The sequence below is a fragment of the Diabrotica virgifera genome, chromosome 9 (genome assembly GCF_917563875.1).
Source record: "Diabrotica virgifera virgifera chromosome 9, PGI_DIABVI_V3a".
In the NCBI taxonomy this organism is placed as follows: domain Eukaryota; kingdom Metazoa; phylum Arthropoda; class Insecta; order Coleoptera; family Chrysomelidae; genus Diabrotica; species Diabrotica virgifera.
Window position 1 is genome coordinate 29,284,988 of NC_065451.1, and position 22,445 is coordinate 29,307,432.

Here is a 22,445-nt window from a genome sequence, read left to right on the forward strand (position 1 = left end):
ATTTTTGGATATGTTGTTTATTAATAAGCATACTTTCTTTAAAAAAATTAAAATCCAAAATAAAAAGTGTATTCTCCGTTTTTGAGGTGATTAACTACGACATGTCTCGTCCATAAGAATCACAAACGTACAATCTTTAAAAATTATTTTTTTTCTTAAGTGAAAACACTCCTCCTCAATTTTTGGATATGTTGTTTATTAATAAGCATTCTTTCTTAAAAAAAAATTAAAATTCAAAATAAAAAGTGTATTTCTCCGTTTTTGAGGTGATTAACTACGACATGTGTCTCGTCTATAAGAATCACACACGTACAATCTTTAAAAAAATTTTTTTTCTTAAGTGAAAACACTCCTCCTCAATTTTTGGATATGTTGTTTATTAATAAGCATGCTTTATGAAAAAAAATTAAAATCCAAAATAAAAAGTGTATTTCTCCGTTTTTGAGGTGATTAACTACGACATGTCTCGTCCATAAGAATCACAAACGTACAATCTTTAAAAATTATTTTTTTTCTTAAGTGAAAACACTCCTCCTCAATTTTTGGATATGTTGTTTATTAATAAGCATACTTTCTTAAAAAAAATTAAAATCCAAAATAAAAAGTGTATTCTCCGTTTTTGCGGTGATTAACTAAGACATGTTTCCTCCATAAGAATCGCACACATACAATCTTTAAAATTTATTTTTTCTGTTAAGTGAAAACACTCCTCCTCAATTTTTGGATATGTTGTTTATTAATAAGCATTATTTCATAAAGAAAATTAAAATCCAAAATAAAAAGTGTATTTCTTCGCTTTTTGAGAATATGAACTGCAAAGTGTGGAAAATTGGTTTTAATATAAAATTTTATATTAAGTATAAGTTTTACTATTGGTTTCCTTTAATTTAATAATATACTTGCTTGGTAGTACTATTGTCCCAGTACTTTTGCGATATTTTGAAAAAAAAATCTATGGATGGAATCTATGGATAACTTCACATCGGTACTCATTCTGTATACTAACCCTGTATACTAAAATTAAACATTTCGCTATAAACATAATGTTTAATAATGGTAAACTATATTAAAAATCATTTGAACACAAATAGAGTTTCTGATGTCAAATCACTACAATTCTACAGGGTGTGAAAGTTGCTACGACATTCATAAAAAAACATAATTATCTTTTAAACTACCCCTGATAACATTACAAATCTATACATTTTAAGAAAGAAGACGTCGAGCAGAATCCAAAAATTTAAATATACAACGTGTTCTATTAAAGAAAACTGAAGTTTGTGTCACCCTGCCAATACGGGTGGCCCTGTATATTTGAAAATATATTTAAATCAGGGTTCTATCTACGCCCCAACTTTTACCTAAATAATTTTTTCGTATCTTGTATGACAAACGATTAATTGGACTTCCCTGCACCAATGTCCCACCCTGTATGTGGCTGATTATGATTCTGGTAACTATCAGGTTTAAATAAATTTCATGCAATGATTGGTGACATTCTTAAAATCCTATTTGATCAAAATTAATGACACACTGCAAAAAGGGTTTGGGTTGAAGCTTTATTATGCTTTTTATTTACTTACCATCTTGTTCTTCTTCAGTTTTTATAGGATACTCGTTAAGGTCTGCAGAATCAAATGTATCACTGGCACTTTCCCTCTTAGGCTCCTCCTTGATCTCGATTTTAAAGGTATCCTGTAGTGCATCACCCACCTCATCATCGTCTTCTTCTTTTTTACACACTTCACTAAATTCTTGTTTTACTCCTATGTGATCAGACATGATTTTATCTGTTTCAGTATTGTGTTTATACTCCAGAGTAGAGTAACCAAGTGTACAAGTGGTGTACTAGGAATATATTTTCAATTCAGAACCATATTAACATGAAACAAGGTCACAATAACCCCACCATATTTTCTTCTTTTTATGGGTTATGTCCTTCGTTAACACTGGAGGAAACACTTTTGTCTTGCCCCTCAGCGATCAGTGTCTGTACTTATATCTATTGTCTAATTCTCTTAAAATTCTGCTTGGGTGTAGCCTTCAAGTTTTTGAGAGGGATTTTCAAACCTGAAAGAAAGAGCTTTTTGGTTTACAACTTAATATTAAGAGCGCACAGTAGCGATCAACAGGTAGCAACAAACACAGTCCAAGATTGTGAAAGTTCTGCGAACTTTCAAAGGTCAGGCAACAGTGCGTCGTTAATTCGACACTGACAGTGATATTTATACTATCAAAAACAATAATTTTTATACACAGGCGCGAAATGTTGCCAAGTCAGTGACATTCGATTTCTTGTTATAAAATAATTGATTTTTAGTAGATCCAATGTGACATAAAATCTAGGCACGGGATAAAAAAGTTTATTGGAAGAAAGTTTATTTTTTTGTCTATAAAAAAATTTATTTGAAGAAAGTTTATTTTTTTGTCTTTTATAATGGAGGTACAGGCTCCTTAGGCTCCTTTTTGCAATATTTTATTTAGTTATAGAGTAATTTCCACATAGTACTAACAAATTTCTGAAATTGGGCTCTGTACCGCCATTCTTTATTATATTACGAATATGTGTGCCAAATATCTCGACAAAATATTCAAAATTAGAGCCGCAATCTTGGAACGCGTTTGTTGCTACCTGTTGATCGCTACTGTGTGCTCTTAAGTAAAGTGTACAATTTTTAGTATACTGATGGCAAAAAAATGCAACACCTTCTAATAGTCTTATTATTTCACACTATAATATTCTTATTATTTGATAAGATTATAAACAAATTTGCAGCGTCATTTTCATAAAAAAAATTGATAACGAGTGGCTCTTCCTTGATTTTCTATACACTAAGTTACTCTATGTGACATTGACCAAATTAAGTGGTTATATCGTATTGTGCAATACTCATCCATATTCTTCCTTTGGCATGCCACAGGTCTTCTATGATTGCTCGAGGAGAATGTGGCAATTGATTTAAATTTCCACCTACCACACATGTTGATGCATGACAAATCAGCTGACCCTGATGGCTACTCCAAAGTCTCTACCAGATTCTTGTATGAACTCCATGGTTTCAGGAAATATGAGGCCTTGCGTTATCCTCTTAAAAGTTTGTAGGTAGAAATGTAAAACTGGTTACAGTACTTCACCAATATATTGTCAAGCTATCAGAATGTTAATAAGAACTAGAGGTGATCTGCTTTCCAAACATATAGTACCCCATAGCATAATGCTTGTTTATCTTGCTGTATGACATTCAACAGCCATGTCTATATTTCGTCTCTCACCTCAAAAACGTCTTACCCTTATGTGCCCATCATAGACAGCCAATCCTAGATTCATCACTGAAGCAGACAAAATTCCATTGGCCAGTTCAGTTTTGCTAAACTCTACATTATTCTAAGCACCCAGCCTTACGCTGTGGTATCAAAGGTAACACCAAAAGCAGATGGTAAGCTCTCAGTTCCATTCCAAGTAATCTTGATTTACTGTTTCTCTTAAGACTGTACTGTTTCTTCCTGCAGTTGCAACCAAATCATATCTTAGTTGATGTACACTGCCCCGTCATATTTCCGAGAACAAGAAGTCTAAGATGGCACAAATCATGGCTTTGCAATATTATAGGCTAGGAAATCCAGACCCCCTACTACGCCGATTAGTCTCATCATTGGACAACCTCCTCCAAACTCTTAATGTTGTTGATGGATTACCTTCCAACTCTTCGTGAAATGTCCCGTAAACCAAAACCGGCTTGTTTTATGCCTACAATGAATCCTTTTCAAAGTTGCTTAAATAACGAAATTGCCAACGACCATAAACAGTTGGCATTTTAAATTTTTTTGGGTAGATCAAAAGCAATCGAAAATGACTAAAAATTACAAATAAACTAAACTGAAGGAAAAATAACCTTATACAAAGTGTTGCATTTATCTGGCCATCAGTCTATATTTTCATTAATATTTGTTACAATTCTATGGTCATAGGGTAAAAGTTTTTAAGTCAGAAATCACTGTATCGAGAAATACAAGGTTCAAATATTTAGACATTCCAGAAAGAGTCTTTTTCTATAAACTACTTGACCATACCACTGACTGTTCTGTTTTATTAACCTTATAGAAAGGTGGACTATTATTTACTGGCAGTTTAGGTGGACTTTCGTCATTTTTACTACATGTAACAAAAAATTGGAAAAGAAATACAAAAATGTAGTTATAAACACTTTTATTCCAAAAATTAGAAAAAATGTATGTCTTAGTAAGTGGCACAAATATAAATAGAGTCGATGTACAGTTACGATCACTGATTAGTTTACACCTTAATTTTTATATTGTAATACTGTAAAATTGCAGTGTCGTAGGATTTCATAAATGTCAAAGTCAAAAAGTCCATGCTTGTCAAAAATTTCGCGAGTGTTGAAACATAAACTCCTTCAAAATGGTTATAATGAATTTGAATGATGCACAAAAGCAAGAGCAATTGCAAAACTCGAAGAAGGTTGGTTTTTAAGACAAGTTGCTGCAGATTTGGATGTGAGCCATATATGTGCATATGGAAAATCATACAAAGATTGATCATATTGGGTCTTTTCAAACCAGACTTCCTTATTTTCATTATTAAGACCATAATCCATTCCATTCAAAAAATACTTCTTTCTATACTTTCCATTTTGTTAAACTTTGTAAAATATATTTTTATATTATTTTTATTTTTTAATTTTAAATAACCTATTCTAGATACACCGCTGTTAACGTTACTTTGACGTAAAAGGTGAGTTTAAACGAGGTAATAATTTAAAAAATCGGCTCCTAGATACCTAAGCCTGTAAACTATTCAATGACTGTAACTGTACATCAAGAGTGTATGAGGTAGTCGCCCCATATAAGGTGATGACATTTGGTTGCAATAAGTAGTAGTCATGTGCCTCTTTTTACTCGGACAATAGAAATATAACTTGTTTCTTTTCTTCACATAACTGATATTCACTTTCTTCCCAAATTTTGAGGACAAGCTAACAGTGCTCAAAACTGAAAGGTGGACTATCATAAAATTTACAATGAGCCTTAAAAAATCTAATAAGCAAATACAGCAATAAAGAAACACACCCACCACTTGTTAACACCTTGGCTGTGTTACAGGACAAATAAACCTCGTACCAAACTAATGGTTGGCTGCGTTGACTATGTTGTAACTCACAGTGGCAAATGGGGTATACAGGGCATATATGCTTTATAACACACCTAACATAAGTTTATAAATATCTCTAAATGCAGCCAAAGTGTTAAATCAAGACTAAAGAAACAGCTACTGCTGTTGCAACGAAAACAGAGGGGCGTTGTCAAATTTATAGTGTCCACCTTTCTAGGGTTAAGTCTTATCAACTTTAGATGTAGTACTAGAATTCTTAGAGACATGGCATAGTGTTTTCTATAAAACTGTATCACACAAACTATGGCAACTTCTCTCCAATTAACAGAATTTAGACACTCGGAAAAGACTTTTATCAATCTTATGATCTGGTGGATATAAAATCTGTCAAGGTACAACTCCGACAATGGATCCATACAGCAGTTACAGTTGTCACCATGACAGACGTCATTACTTTGTACTATTTGTATAATTATTAGCAACTGACGTTCTGCCGGACAGCAGTTGCATTCAGATGTTGAAATCAGTCTCATACAAATTAATAGCAAAAATACTATTGACTGTAATACATACAACTCTTGACATTTCCCATTACATTTGAGGAAGCAAACAATATAGCGCCATCTAGTGGTATGCGGTGATAACCAGAGCAATCTAACCTTACGTTTATAAAATTGCTTTATTATTGTTTTTGTATAAGTGTTTGAACTATTTTTATTTTAATTTAATTTAGCAAAATTAGCTTGCTATTCAAAAATTTATAAAATTAAATTTGAATGTTTACGTCAAATTTTACATTTTCAAAACATAGTTTCAGCTCAAGCTGACAGTGGCGCTAGCGAGCTAGTGGCAAAGTGCTTCCAGATTTCTGTGGGAGTTGGATGTATTACAGTCAATAGTATTTGTTAATAGTGCAAAATAGTAACGTCAGTCACGGCGACAACTGCAGTTGCCATCTGCAGTCATTGTTGTAATCGTACCTTAAAGCTAAGCACGGCAGAATTGCTTTCTTGATCTAGTGTGAATACCACGTATATTTATAATCAAGAATTTGGTACTTAATTTCGAGTGTTTGTTTAAGAAATTCGACCTGAAGAAAGGTTTTTTTGTGAACAACAAAAGGTAATCCGGCATATAGAAACATTTTATAAACCTTAAATCCAATGATTTGTACTGTATCAACTAGTGATGTAACGAATGTCACTTTTTGGACATTCACGAATATGAATGCGAATGCGAATATCTGCTACCGACATTCGCGAATGCGGATGCGAATATTCAGTTTTTTTTTAATTTGTTTCTATTTTTGTAATTTTCCTAAATTTATAATGAAAAGTTAATTGATATTCAGTGTAAATCAATCTGAATCTTAAGCTTTATTACACAATACCAAATAATAAAAGAAGTGAACCTATGCCTCCCCCTTATTTTTCCACTCTTCTCGGTTTAGTGCTAATGCTGTCGATCTGGTCCCTGCGTATCTTTTTAGGTCATCCAACCATCTCATCTGTGGTCTGTCCCTTCCTCTTTTGTAGTCCCAAGGTCTCCAGTAAGTTATCGCTTCATTCCATGTTCCGTCTCTTTGTCTGCTGTTGTGTCCTGCATATTTCCATTTGAGAGTAGCTACATGTTTGAAGTTAAGTTACCTTTTCTTAATAAAAAAATATGAGAAGTGAATAGATTTTGATTTTATTAACCTAATATTATCTTTAAATTATTTTTTTTTCTGGTTTTCATATTCGCAAACGATTCGCAAAATTTTGCGAATGCAGATGCAAATGCGAATATGCAAAAACATGCGAATGTTCGCGAATGTGAATACGAATATTCGTTACATCACTAGTATCAACCTAGTATTTGGAGGTGTGCAATAAGCTATGAAAAATGAAAACTTCGTAAATAATCACAAACACAACCTCATTTTAGATGAAAAACATGTATATCAAGATATACGAGGTTATCACAGTTACTTGGGCAAAGGCTCCATATACTGCAAGGATATTTACATGTTTTTCATAGTTAATATTTGTATTTTCAATTTAATAGCAACATTTAACACTTTCAGCTCTGGGCGAAGATCAGATAATTGTCTCAATGTGCTCAAATTAAAATACGTAACAGTAGTTTTTGTTTTTAGATCATATTATGCAGAAATCAGTTTTTTGCCTCTCCTGAAAAATTGTAATTTAATGAGATACGAGGTTTTCACACTAAGCCATCAATTTAGTATTTTTAGATATTCTATTGTGACACATTTTTGTAAAAGTGCTTATAAAAAAGCAGTGTTAATGTTAAAGCATCGTTAATGTAATAGCCTTATAAATACCATTGATTATAAATATTGTAGTTATTAATCAATGTAAATACCTAATGTTTACCGCAGACGATGTTTCCAATACAACTACAACCTACAACACATCATGATCACCGAATTTTAGTTGAGTTGAATTGAACTTGAACAAGAACCAGTGAGAGGAAGACACGAACAGAACAATTGAATTGAAACGTGAAATTCGTGAAAACTAAACAACTTAACACATAACAACAATAACAATCGCAATGTTCAGTTGTGGTTCAGTGAATGTTCACAATCTTAAATAAGGATCTTTCCTTGTCCAAGTTCACGACAAAAACAAATAACAATAAATATGGACGCCAGTAGTTCAAAGTTGAAATTTTAAAATTCTTCTTCTCTTTATTTATTTAGATCATTTTTACGTAAGACGTATAATATATAGACCGGCGCGGCTTAGCAGCCAGCAGTGGCCTAAAGGGATTACGTACACTCGATACGAATCGTATCCGCCATCTTTTCCCGTAAGGCGCTATGGTAAAACATGGCGGATACGATTCGTATCGAGTGTTCGTAATCCCACTCTTGAACAGCGATGCCACAGCTACCAATTTCCCGTCGAATCTACTGATTTATCATTTTTTTCTCCTGAAAAATCAATTTGTAGTTTTCCTTTTGAAAATACCATGGATCCAACGAGTTACAAATGCAGAAGTGTTAAGAAGGCTGCAAAAGGATTGTGAGGTGATAAAGAACATCAAAACAAGAAAGCTAGAATATTTAGGCCACATTACCAGAGGTGCGAAATATGAGATATTAAGGCTCATAATGCAAGGTAAAATAAAGGGTATAAGATCTATAGGTAGAAGAAGAATTTCCTGGCTAAGAAACTTAAGAGAGTGGTATAGTTGTAGCTCAGTAGATCTTTTTAGAGTAGCCGCCAATAAGGTACGGATAGCTGTGATGATATAGCCAACCTCCGATAGGAGAATGAACTACAAGAAGAAGAAGAAGTTTTCCTTATTATTGTATTGATTTTTCTATTTTAAAAGGTTTTTATATACTTGGCTTGATCGGTGTCACGGTCTCCGCAAATTTTGTAATCCATTTTAAAAATAGTTCTAGGCTACCCGCTACCGCTACCCAGGTACCTGAAATTTTTAGAATAGCTTAGAACTATTAGCTAACAATGCAATATTTAACTGCTATTATACAGGGTGATTGATTAGTAGGGTTAAGCTCCGTAGATCCGTTATAGTAATCAGTGGCGGCCGGTCAGGGTCGGCAGTGCCGACCCACACATTTATAGATATAGATTTTTTAAATATTTGTATCTGTGAAATAAAAAAAAAATTATCAGATAATACAGACTAAATTTTATTCATGGTTTTTAAAAGAATTTGATCAATCCGAGCGTTAAGTGATCCCTGCGCATAACAGACTTCTCAAAAAATGAATGATCCGAGCCACTTATCTGACTTTTCGGCTAGCCGTCCCTAACATCCGTAGCTTGACAATTTACACGTAAAACTCAACGACATAACAAGTCGATGAGCAAGCGAACATTACTTCTCTCCGTGGGCAATAGCAGATACGGCATGGCAGGTTAAGCGGCAAGTACGGCACATTTCGGTCTGCCGGTCGGTGTTTCATTTGGAAGCATGCATCGGTAGAAATTGTCAAAAATAATCACGCCGTTTTACGTCGTTTAATTGATATTGTAATTTTTTTAAGCTGTCAGGAATTATCATTTAGTTGACATGATGGATCGAAGCATTTGTTAAAAATCAAAGTAATTATAGAGAATTAATAAAATTGTCTTAGAAATACCTATTTACTTTCTGATTCGAAGTGTATTCGTAATACAGAATGAACTAATACATATAATCAAATAGTTAAATTTTGAATAACGTTGTTGAATCTGAGATTTAGAAAACCATTTGCTTTTCACTGAAAGTAGATGAAACTTCTGATTATCATGTCATTCACAATTATCAATTATTTTGTTCGATACGCGTTACGTGGTAATATTTATGAGAGGTTTTTAGGTTTTAGAGATGTGAGTAAAAGCAATAAGGCAGAATATATTTTTGGTGTTTTAAAGAACAGATTCAAATTTTTTGATACCAAAAATAAATTGGTAGGGCAAACTGGGGCAATCTTATGACGGCGTTGCTGTGATGAGTGGTGAATTGAATAGTCTCCAGGCAAAAGTTAAAACTATTGCATCACAAGCTTTATTTACTCACTATTATTCGCATATAATGAATTTAGTTTTACATGATACGTGTAAAACAAAGAATATCGTCTTTTCTTGCCAGTTTAGCTCACCTAAACGGATTACTGCTTTAGAACAAATTTGTTTCGAAAAAAAAAAAGCGAACAGTTTGTCAGACGCGATGAAATTTTAAATCTCGGTTAATTTTATCTAAGCAGATTATCTCTTATAGTTTTAGTATCTGTAGCAGATTTTCGTGAACAGCTTTTGGAAGTTTTTGATTTTATTATCGAAGGCGATGATTTTGAAAGTGGCGATACCTCGATCCGTGAAGCAATCGGTTTGAGAACTTTATTAAATACTAATGACTCTTTCAATATTTTTTTAAATATTTTTAAGACAAAGTTTGCCCAAGATATTCCTTGTTGTTCAAAATCAGTCAACTGACATTATTTATTCTAAAAATAGAATAGGAAAGCTGGTGGAAAATCTCAGAGGTCTTCGTAATGATAGTAGTTTCCAATATATACGCAGTGACGTTTTGGATTCGCTTGATATTGCCGAACCACCCCAAAAAAGACAACGACAAATTTTGGATACCTACTATTATATGCAAATAGCTACTCGTTTTTTGAATTTTGAAGATTTGCAAATTTTTGACCTCTTTGACGATTTAAAATTTAAAAGTTACGTTCGCCAAAGAATTTCCAAGATATTTATTATTACAAGTTAGGTACTTAAAAATTATGCTGGTCCAAATATTTTCAGAAAGTGGGATAAGTTGCACAATATGTATGTATAATTCTATGTAGTAAGTACTGCAATTCATTACAACAAACTGTTTATCAATTTTCTTATTACCACCAATTTCTGCCTAAAAAAAAACGGGATCTACCTTGTCTCAAAAGAATCAACACGTATTGTCGAAACACCATGAAACAAGAGAGAATGTGTCAAGTACATGAAATAAAAAAAAGCAAAAAACAACAAAATCTCCTATGATGAATTAAGCCTTTTAGTTTGATGGTATACCTATATGAGGAGACAAAAAAACCTTGCCGACCCTGTCTCCAAGGCCACGAGCTGCCACTGATAGTAATGGATAGCGATAAAAATTAATAACAAAAATTGTAGCCAACTTTGAGCTTCACATTACAAAATTAGTTAAAATGTTACAGGGTGTTCGATAACATAGTGGCAGATCAAATATTTGTTTTGTTTTAATGGAACACCCTGTATTTTATTTTATATTCGACATCTTCTTAACTTTTCCATTACAAAAATATAAAGGTTTGGTATGTTATACAGGGTATTTACAAAGTTATAACAAATTTTATATTAAAATCGTGACAAAGTTCAAGTCCCTGTATAAATAAAAATAAGCACAACGGCAATGGTTTATTGATGCCATATTTTTTTATTTATTGTCAAAATTTTCATAAATTATTGATATTCCTAATTTTCTTTATATTGAATACCTACAGGGTGAGTCAAAACGCAAGTACATTATTTTCTCAGTAATTTTAAATAAAACACCCTATATTTTATATCACTATCGAAAAGTACTATTACCGTACTTTAATTTTTATATAACATTCCCTATGTCTAAATTTATTAGTTTTTGAGATATTTTCATTTTTCAGAACAAATTATTAATTATGGGTCTAAACCTTTCTAAATTTTAGGTAATAAGCCATGACTGAATTGTCTAAAACTTAAAACTGACAATTTACGATTACGATTACTGATTATCAATTTGTAATCAAAGTTGGCTACAATTTTCGTTATTAACTTTTATTGCTATCTATTTAGTCCATGTGGTGAGACCGCTCCCGTCTGGAAAAATTTCTGATTCGGTTTCTTTGAGGATTCCTATTCAAAAATGTCCCCTTTAAACAAATCTGAAGGGTGCCGGGCGGAATTTTTGGGCAGAAATTGTTTAAACAATTTTTTAAACAAATACAAAAGATCACTTTTTTTGCTCTGGAACATATATTTTTAAGTTTTGTCGGTCATTCTGAACAAGAAAGGTATCTTGTAAATTTTCTCAAAAATTGATAGTTTTTGAGTTATAGGCGATTTAAAATCTGAAAAATGCGAAAATACGCATTTTCTAGGCTTAAAAACCTCATATTCAAATTAGTATTTTTGAGGTTGCCAGATAGTTAAATTGAAGACTAAATATTCAGCTTCCAGATTCTGAAGAGTGATCGCGTCTAACTTTAATTTATACCGTTGTTTTTTAATTGTTAAATATGCGTGTTTATCCGATTTTTTTGCCGGTGCGGCGCGCTCCGTTTCAAAAATCTCCTATTTTTCTCCGAAAAATTTCTAGATTCTTTGGGACATTCTAAATAAAATAAATTTCCTGACATTTTTCCCAAAAATTAATAGTTTTAAAGTTATAAGCGATTTAAATCCGAATATGCGTTTTTTTTGTCAAGAAACTTATTTTATTTAGAATTTCCCAAAGAATCTAGAAAAAATATTTTTCGGAGGAAAATAGGAGATTTTTGAAATGGAGCGCACCGCACCGGCAAAAACATCGGATAAACACGCATATTTAACAATTAAAAAACAACGGTATACATTAAAGTTAGACCCGTTCACTCTTCAGAATCTTGAAGCTGAATGTTCAGTCTTCAATCTAAGTATCTGACAACTTCAAAAATACTCATTTAAATATGAGTTTTTAAGCCTCGAAAATGCGTATTTTCGCATTTTTCAGATTTTAAATCGCCTATAACTCCAAAACTATCAATTTCTGAGAAAAATTACAAGACACCTTTCTTGTTTAGACTGACCCAAAAAATCTAAAAATATATGTTCCAGAGAAAAAAAACATGATCTTTTGTATTTGTTTAAAAAAATTGTTTAAACAATTTCTGCCCAAAAATTCCGCCCGGCACCCTTCAGATTTGTTTAAAGGGGACATTTTTGAATAGGAATCCACAAAGAAACCGAATCAGAAATTTTTTTCAGACGGGAGCGGTCTCACCACATGGACTAATTACTATAACGGATCTACGGAGCTTTACTCCACTAATCAATCACCCTGAATGGATAAATCGATTTTTTTATTTCAAACTATTTTAAAAATGTGGCTAATGCAATGATATTTTAAAGTACGCTAATAAATCGATATCTGCAAATTGATGGTGGATCAGTGGCATTAGACTGCAGATCGAGAGTTTCGTAGTTCGAACCCGGCTGTTGCGTCTTTTTTTAAATTTTTTAAACAAATAATTAAAATTTGATATACTTAAAATTTATATTTTATAAGGTAATTATAAATATTATATATTATACCATTTTAAACAACCGTGGTATGTATTAGGTATAAAAAGTACTTTTTTATAAGTAGGTACTAGTGTAATTTTTGGAATAATTATAATTTTAACAGTTAATACAGTGTACACCTACTAAAAATTAATATTTTATTCTTTCGAAACATGTTGTGTCCTATACAGTGATGAGCGCGCTAATAACCGGCAAAATAACACAAAAGATGGAAAACATATTAAATTGTGAGATAAAACTAGTGGAGGTGTTAAATTTAGCGATAGTAACTTATCTATAGATTGACTTTATATTGATTGTTTCCCACCTTTAGACGTATCAGATGAGTATGTCAACTAAAAATGTCACTATGACAGTGGCATTTCTCAACATAGAGGTATATATTAACATAGAGGGAGTCTACCTTCCGCGCTTCCTGACGACAAGATCTCATGCACTGGTTTGCTGCATCTCTTTCTAACACATTGTATCGAAAATCTATGATGACATTCAGTGTGAAGATAGGCACGGAAGAGGAGGATAACTGTAGCAGCTTTACTATGCGTAAGAGTGAAACAGCACTAATCCAAATAAAAAAGATGGTGTCGTCACTTCGCTCTGAATGACAACTCTCTCTATGCTAATATTTAACTCTATGTTTCTCAAACTCGTCCGATACGTCTAAAGGTGGGAAACAATCAATATAATGTCAATCAATAAGTTACTATCGCCACAGAATAAATAACATTGTAACAGTTTCCATTGATTTTGTAGGGACCGAAATATTTGACCTTGTGCACCAGTTACAGAATAGAACTTGATGTTCTAAGGAATAGACCATTCCAAATTAGGTAATATTTTTAACAAGTAGTTATTAATTAAATATGAAATATAAAATTTAACTATAAAATATAAAATAAAACCTATATAAATATAAAATTTAACTATAAACAACTGTCACGTCAGTCACAAAGGTGAGGTTGCACCAGTTACGTTGACACATGAGCATGAAAATTGTGTTACCGTTTTCTGCAGGAGTTTCGCTTCTGTGTGGTTATTTATTCTGTGCTATCGCTAAATTTAACACCTCCACTAGGTTCGTCTCGTTTTATCTCACAACTTACTAATATATTTTCCATCTTTTGCGCTATTTTGCCGGTTATTAGTGCGCTCATCACTGTATATAACAACACCGTGTTATTATAAAATAGATATTTATGAAACAGTTCGTGAAGTAGGTACGCTTTATGCGAATGCACGCGTTGTTATATATAGCGTAAGTTCGCAAAAAGTACTTCACGCACAGTTTCATACAATATTTTATCTACGATAAACAAACAAAAAAACTGTCTCTCTTCGTCACTGGAATTCAATTCTATTCTACAATTTTTAGAACTCTAACATTTAAAAATTTTAAGTTCTTTCAAACCACAAAACTGTCAAAACTTTTGATGTAATTTATTGCTCATATGTTATCACCATGACAACGCGAAAGTTAAGAATATTTGATTATATGAAAGTGTGCCAAATAAACAGTGCGAAAAAGTAAATCCCATTTAAAATACATTGTTACTTCACGCACACTTTAAACCCTTCGCGCACTGCTACCTATAATGACAGTTTTCACAAACTAAAAACTTATAGGTACATAATATTGCATAGAGTAGATAAAGTAGGTACTATAAATAACAAGAAAGTATCTTCCCGTAGCGCAAATACGTCCGAGTTCGCGCATCGCATGACGTAACTGGAGACAGGAATTTGAATTCTTGTTGTTTGCTTATAGTCCAGGCTGTATCATCGCCCCTGTTAGGTAACATATTCCGATTCGATTTTGTTGCACAAACTCACTTAAAAAGAGTTCCTTATAACAAACACACAGAGTGCAGGAAGGTGCCGCGGTCGGAAAATTGTTTAAATATATTTTTAAAAAAATTCAAAAAATCAATTTTTTTACTTCGTATAATTTTTTTTTATTCTTTGGGTCATTTTGAGCTAAAAAAGTCTGTTGTAATTTTTCTCTAAAATTGACTGTTGTTGAGTTATACTCGATTTAAAATTTGAAAAACGCGTTCAAGGCTTAATAACTAGATTAAAAATTATTATGGAAGTCAAAAAGAGACTGAATCAACGTTGAAAGCCCCCCCCCCCTACAGGATTCTGAAGAAATTTTGTCATTATTTTATTACTGAGCTGTTATTTTTAATTGTTAACCATGAGCGCTAAGTGAGGCGGCCGTCAATGTGAGTGCAAGTGAGATTCACCATTAGACGGCCGGAATGGTGCATCTCTTTCGCACTCACTATTGACGGCCGCCTATATGCAGTTAGCGCTCATTGTTAATAATTAACAATAACAGCTTAGTAATAAAATAATAACAAAAATTTCTTCAGGATCTCGTAGGGTGGACTTTAAACTTTGATTTGGTCACTTTTTAGCTTCCATAGTAATAATTTTTAACTGAGTTATTAAGCCTTGAAAATGTCGATTTTCGCGTTTTTCAAATATTAAATCGCGTATAACTCGACAAAAATAAATTTTAGAGAAAAATCACAAGAGACCTTTTTTGCTTATAATGATTCAAAAAATCTAAGAAAATTGAACGAATCGAAAAAATTAATTTTTTGAATTTGTTTAAAAAAATTGTTTAAACAATTTTCTGACCGCGGCACCCTGCGGATTTGTTATAAGGAACTCTTTTTTAGTAAGTTTGTGCAAAAAAATCGAATCGGAATAATTTACCTAACGGGGGCGACCATACCCTGGACTATACAACCGCGAGCAATTCAAACTAATCACAAATCATTCGGTCATTACGAACCATTACGAACTTGGGTCTCCAGTTACGTCACAACTCCCTTCTCTTCGAGATGCGCAATATATTATCTTGTTATTTATAGTATCATGGACTATAGTATTTGCTACCACTAAGCAGTCATTTTTCCTAATTCGTAATATGTTTTAAAAGGTGTGTCAAAACGGCATAGAATCCATTCATGTGTGTGTTTTCATATGATTATTTAAACTAGAACTTTGTGAAAATTGTTTGTTGCATATTCGGCATGTGAAAGGTTTTTCACCAGTATGCACTCTCATATGTGTATTTAAAATTTGTTTCGTTGAAAACTGTTTGGTGCAAATTTCACATTCAAACGGTTTTTCACCAGTATGCACTTTCATATGATATTCTAAACTAGATCTTTGTGAAAACTGTTTGTTGCATATTTGGCATGTGAAAGGTTTTTCACCAGTATGCACTCTCATATGTGATTGTAAAGCAGAACTTTGTGAATACTGTTTAGCGCAAATGTCACAGGAAAAGGCTTTTTCACCGCTGTGTACTAGCATGTGTGATTTTAAATTGCCACTTTCTGAAAACTGTTTGTTACATATTTCACATGCAAAAGGTTTTTCACCAGTATGCACTCTCATATGTCTAGTTAAATGTTGGTTTGTTGAAAACTGTTTGGTGCATATTTTACATGTGAAAGGTTTTTCACCAGTATGCACTATCATGTGTACAGTTAAATGTGTGTTTGTTGAAAACTGTTTGGTGCAAATTTCACATTTAAATGGTTTTTCACCAGTATGCACTTTCATATGATATTCTAAACCAGATCTTTGTAAAAACTGTTTGTTGCATATTTGGCATGTGAAAGGTTTTTCACCAGTATGCACTCTCATATGTGATTGTAAAGCAGAACTTTGTGAATACTGTTTAGCGCAAATGTCACAGGAAAAGGCTTTTTCACCGCTGTGTACTAGCATATGTGATTTTAAATTGCCACTTTCTGAAAACTGTTTGTTACATATTTCACATGCAAAAGGTTTTTCACCAGTATGCACTCTCATATGTCTAGTTAAATGTGTGCTTCTTGAAAACTGTTTGGTGCATATTTTACACGTGAAAGGCTTTTCACCAGTATGCACTATCATGTGTACAGTTAAATGTGTGTTACTAGAAAACCGTTTGCTGCAAATTTCACATTTAAATGGTTTTTCACCAGTGTGCACTCTTCTATGCCTAGTTAAATATTTCTTGGATGAAAACTGTTTGGTACAAATTTCACATGTAAAAGGTTTTTCCCCAGTGTGTATTCTCATGTGTACTTTTAAAGAAAAACTTGTTGCTAATTGTTTGGAGCATATTTCACATTCAAAATGTTTTTTTGCGATGTCCACATCCGTAGCAGCAGGTAAATTTTGGTTCGAATTATTTCCAGTATATTTTAGCAGGTCACATGCCTCATTATGAATGCCTTCGCAAGGGACACCTAAAATAAGAACTATCTGTAAAACCAGTAAAATGTAGTAAAAAGAAAATAAATAAAGTATGAATCGGTGTCAAAGACACCACAATTCCACCTCATCAAGAAACCAGTAATTTTTATTTTCGTCTAAAACACTGTCGTAGGGGTATGCATAAACGGGTTGTAAATACAGGGTGTATGCTGAAGTCGATGGCTTCCAATATTAAACGAATATTATAAGCATGAAAACCGTTTCATCATTTTATTTATTCTGGCGAATGTTGTTTGATAAATGGCTTAAGTCCATCGTGAAAAAATTATATGCGGCTTGTATTCAAGGGAGATTTTGAGTATTAGTTCAGTGGTAATCTCTGAGATGTTTATCTTTGAGCTAAAATTGTTTGTTATACTCAAAACTACTTTGAGTTCGCAGTTAAAAACTGCACGTGCAATATAGTAGTCAGCAGTTTCGTGTGAAGGTTTGGAGTCAGGAAATGATACGAGTTTTTGTTTATTCTTTTTTATTGGTCAACCATTAACATGACTGCCTTCAAGAGGAAAAAGATATCCCCTTTATTTAGGGGTTTATTATTGGTTAATGGTAAATGGGAGAAATTTTTTATTACAACTATTGGTCGTCAAAGGATGATGTTATGGGACATTGTGGTAGGGAGTATCGACATACTGTCGCATCTGTTGTGTTGTGTTGTGGATGATGCTATGGGACATTGTGGTAGGGAGAGTCGACCGATAGAGTAAAGTCTACAAGTTTTAAGATTGAAGTCAGTCAAGTTTTAGTCTTAGCTTAGTCTTGGCTAGAGTTTAAGTTTCTGGTGGAGCCTCGAAGGGCCGCTTCGGCGGTACCGGGGAGTTGATTCTAAGTAGAGATCCAAGCAGAATGTAGTGTTGGAAGTTTATTCCTCTTCGTGGCGTTCTAACCAAAGTTAGACCGCTGGTACAGTCAAGATCATGGCGCTGTTTGCCGCTTTCAGGCAAAACGCCGGTTCATATTGGTGTATAATACACTATCAAAGTTTTTCCTATGAGCAGTTCTGAATTACGTGTTGATAATGATACTAAATACTTTAAGAAGTTAATTAGAAGTTACTCAAATAGTTGAAAGTTAAGTTAACAGTTAATATCAGCAGTAAGTATTTGCTGAGAATCCATTTTACCGAACCCATTTTATAAGACATTTTGTGTAAAAATGCAAACATAATTTACCAAGATTAGTTATAGTCCGTCCGCTATATCTTTTCCCATGCGGTACGGTTCATTTTCAATCAAATTAAGTCAAAACATAAATTGAAACGAACGTCGATGTGTATATACATTTTGTATACTGTATACTATATACTACACACATCGGCGTACGTGTAACTTTCTGTTTTGACTTAATTTAATTGAAAATGAATCGTACCGCATGGGAAAAGTTATAACGGACGGACTATAGTTATCCAAACATTAACAAAATTAAATTTGTATGTTTACGTTGAGAAAACGTAGTTATCAACTCCAGCCGACAGAGGCGCTAGTAGCAACGTGCTGCCAGTTTTCTGTCGGAGTTGAATGTATTATAGTCTATAGTATTTGCTACCACTACGCAGTCATTTTTCCCGATTCTTAATAAAGTCTACATTCTAAAAGGTATGTCAAAACGACATTGAATACAGTCTTGTGTGTCTTTTCATATGATTATTTAAATTAGAACTTTGTGAAAACTGTTTGTTGCATATTCGGCATGTGAAAGGTTTTTCACCAGTATGCACTCTCATATGCAATTTTAAAAGTGATTTCCTTGAAAACTGTTTGGTGCAAATTTCACATTTAAATGGTTTTTCACCCGTATGCACTCTCATATGATATTTTAAAGCAGAACTTTTTGAAGTTTGTTGCATATTTGGCATGTGAAAGGTTTTTCACCAGTATGCACTCTCTTGTGTGATTGTAAAATATAACTGCGTGAAAATTGTTTAGCGCAAATGTCACAGGAAAGAGGTTTTTCATCAGTATGCACTCTCATATGTCTAGTTAAATGTGGGTTTGTTGAAAACTGTTTGGTGCATATTTTACATGTGAAAGGTTTTTCACCAGTATGCACTGTCATGTGTACAGTTAAATTTGTGTTTGAAGAAAACTGTTTGGAGCAAACTTGGCATATAAAGGGTTTTTCACCAGTGTGCACTCTCCTATGCCTAGTTAAATATTTGTTGGATGAAAATTGTTTGGAGCATATTTCACATTCAAAATGTTTTTCTGCGATGTCGACATCCGTAGTAGCAGTTAAATTTTGGTTCGAATTATTTCCAGTATATTTTAACAGGTTACATGCATCATTATGAATGCCTTCGCAAGGGACACCTAAAATAATAACTATCTTTAAAATCAGTACAATGTAGCGAAAAGAAAATAAATAAAGTATGAAACGGTGCCAAACGCACGACATTCAACCTCATCAAGAAACCAGTAATTTTTATTTTCGTGTAAAACACTGTCGGCCGTGTATGCATAAACGGTTTGTAAATACAGGGTGCATGCTTAAGTCGATCGCTTCCAATATTAAATGAATGTTGTTGTTTATTTGGGTTTATATGACTGCGGATATTTATATGACATATTTAAATGAATGTTAAAAGCATATCTGTATCTCGGATAATCTTTTATCATTACGAGGAAGACGAAAAGCCCTAGATACAAAGTTTACTACTTTTATACAATTAGAATAATTGAAATAAAAATATAATAAACAATATTTTAAATCCAAGACCTTTCGTTAAGAAACTGCATTCTGGCTGCATCATGTTTCTCTGGCTTTTACAATATATAAGCACAAGAGACTACGAATATAGGAGAAAGCAAATAAAGGACACTTTGGCCACGTATTTACCATCTCTTCCAAAAGACAGTTTCAAATACTCAAATCTGAGTAAAGATGAAAAAGATAAAGGCAGGTTTTGTTTTAATTTGATTCAGAGTTAGACCACCATCTCCATATAGCTATTTCAGCATCTATGCGTCCTCAGTGAAGCTATGCAGTCACAACTCTGCAATATTTCCACCTTTTGAGACGCAAAACAGTGACATCTCTCGTAATACAAGGAAGACGAAAAGCCGTAGATACAAAGTTTACTACTTTTATACAATTAGAATAATTGAAATTAAAATATAATAAACAATATTTTAAATCCAAGACTTTTCTGTGGAAACTGTGGATTCCTCGTATTACGAGATACGTCGCTATTTTGCGTCTCAAAAGGTGAAAACATTGCATCGCGATGTTTTCCCTTAAATAGGCAGGATTGTTGATTTTTGTTTTAGAGTTGTAACTGCATAGCTTCACTGAGGATGCACAGATGCTGAAATAGCTATATGGAGATGGTGGTCCAACTCATCTGAATCAAATTAAAACAAAACCTACCTTTATCTTTTTCATCTTTACTCAGATTTGAGTATTTGAAACTGTCTTTCGGTCCTTTTCCTAGACGAAGAGAAGGTAAATACGTGGCCAAAGTGTCCTTTATTTGCTTTCTCCTATATTCGTCGTCTCTTGTGCTTATATATTGTAAAAGCCAGAGATACAGGATGCAGCCAGAAAGCAGTTTCTTAACGAAAAGTCTTGGATTTAAAATATTGTTTATTATATTTTTATGTCAATTATTCTAATTGTATAAAAGAAGTAAACTTTGTATCTACGGCTTTTCGTCTTCCTTGTATTACGAGAGATGTCACTGTTTTGCGTCTCAAAAGATGGAAACATTGCAGAGTTGTGACTGCATAGCTTCACTGAAGATGCATAGATGCTGAAATAGCTATATGGAGATGGTGGTCCAACTCTGAATCAAATTAAAACAAAACCTGCCTTTATCTTTATCGTTTTATCATTGTTTATTCCGGTGACTGTTGGTTTGATAAATGGCTCAAGTCCATCGTGAGAAAATTACATATATATGCGGCTTTCAATATTTTGCTGAGCCCCCTCTAACTTTGATTACCGCTAGTACCCGTCTTGGCATACTTTGATTGCAGTTAAATCTTTTTTGCTTCAATTTGTCATTGTGGTTGCAACGATATATTAGTCCTTTAATCAAAACAATTTCGTTAGTAACTTTTTCATCGGAAATTTCTCGTTTTAAAAGCTCCCAAATATTTTCCATCTGATTATGGTGAGGAGTTGAACAAAATATTAAAAAATATAAATATGTAATATTTTCAAATATTTTATTGCTGTTTATTATTAAACATATTATAGTTAATGCATAACATTAACATTGCATAACAAAATTAAATTTAAAAATCATATTTTAAACAAAACGTACCTAGTGGAATAGTTGATTTTTGTAAAAATTCATAGGTGGTCAAGTGGTCATAATAATATGGCCAGGGACTGTATGTATAGAATATAAGTGTACGTTTTAAAAGGTGTGTCAAAACGGCATTGAATACATTATTGTGTGTTTTCATATGCTTATTTAAATTAGAACTTTGTGAAAACTGTTGCATATTCGGCATGTGAAAGGTTTTTCACCAATATGCACTCTCATATGCAATTTTAAAAGTGTTTTCCTTGAAAACTGTTTGGTGCAAATTTAACATTCAAAAATAGTTTTTCACCAGTATGCACTCTCACATGACATTTTAAACTACAACTTCTTAAACCTGTTTGTGGCATATTTCACATGCAAAAGGGTTTTCCCCAGTATGCACTCTCATGTACGTCTAGTTAAATGTGGATTTGTTAAAAACTGTTTACAGCATATTTTACATGTGAAAGGTTTTTCACCAGTATGAACTATCATGTGTAGGTGCAGTTAAATTTTTGTTTGATGAAAACTGTTTGGAGTAAACGTGGCATATAAACGGTTTTTCACCAGTATGCACTCTCCTATGGCTAGCTAAAGATTTCTTGAATGAAAATTGTTTGGTACAAATTTCACATGTAAAGGGTTTTCCCCAGTGTGTATTCTCATGTGTACTTTTAAAGAAAAGCTTGTTGCTAATAATTGTTTGGAGCATATTTCACATTCAAAATGTTTTTCTTCAATGTCCACATCCGTGTAGTAGCAGTTAAATTTTGGTTCGAATTATTTCCATACTCCGAAAAAAATATTTCATTATATAGAGCAGAATGCTTTTGCAAAGCCCTCTTGATAACGGGCAAACCTAGAAACAAGTGTAGAGAGGGATGGCAAGAGACCTGATTTGAATCAAAACGAAACCGTTTTTCATTTTGCATAGACTTTATTTTAATATTAATCAATATTGCGTTTATTAGAT

The 22,445-nt window shown here is 33.0% G+C and overlaps 2 protein-coding genes across 11 annotated transcripts in view; both read right to left on the reverse strand.

Annotated features, from left to right (window-relative positions):
* The window catches only part of LOC126892616 (gastrula zinc finger protein XlCGF8.2DB-like), a 379,454-nt gene that overhangs the window by 220,662 nt on the left and 136,347 nt on the right, over positions 1-22,445 (reverse strand). The window lies entirely within an intron of this gene.
* The window catches only part of LOC114326563 (zinc finger protein 260-like), a 346,266-nt gene that overhangs the window by 55,072 nt on the left and 268,749 nt on the right, over positions 1-22,445 (reverse strand). For 4 of the 10 annotated variants that reach the window (XM_050662204.1, XM_050662206.1, XM_050662205.1 and 1 more), the window contains one exon: positions 1,584-2,070. The exons of 5 other annotated variants lie outside the window; for them this stretch is intronic. In XM_050662204.1, the coding sequence (XP_050518161.1) occupies positions 1,584-1,782 (199 nt within the window). In that variant the 5' untranslated portion in view covers positions 1,783-2,070. Of the gene's footprint in view, positions 1-1,583; positions 2,071-7,498; positions 7,909-22,445 lie in introns of those variants that run through there. One more of the 10 variants, XM_050662201.1, reaches the window with a different exon arrangement.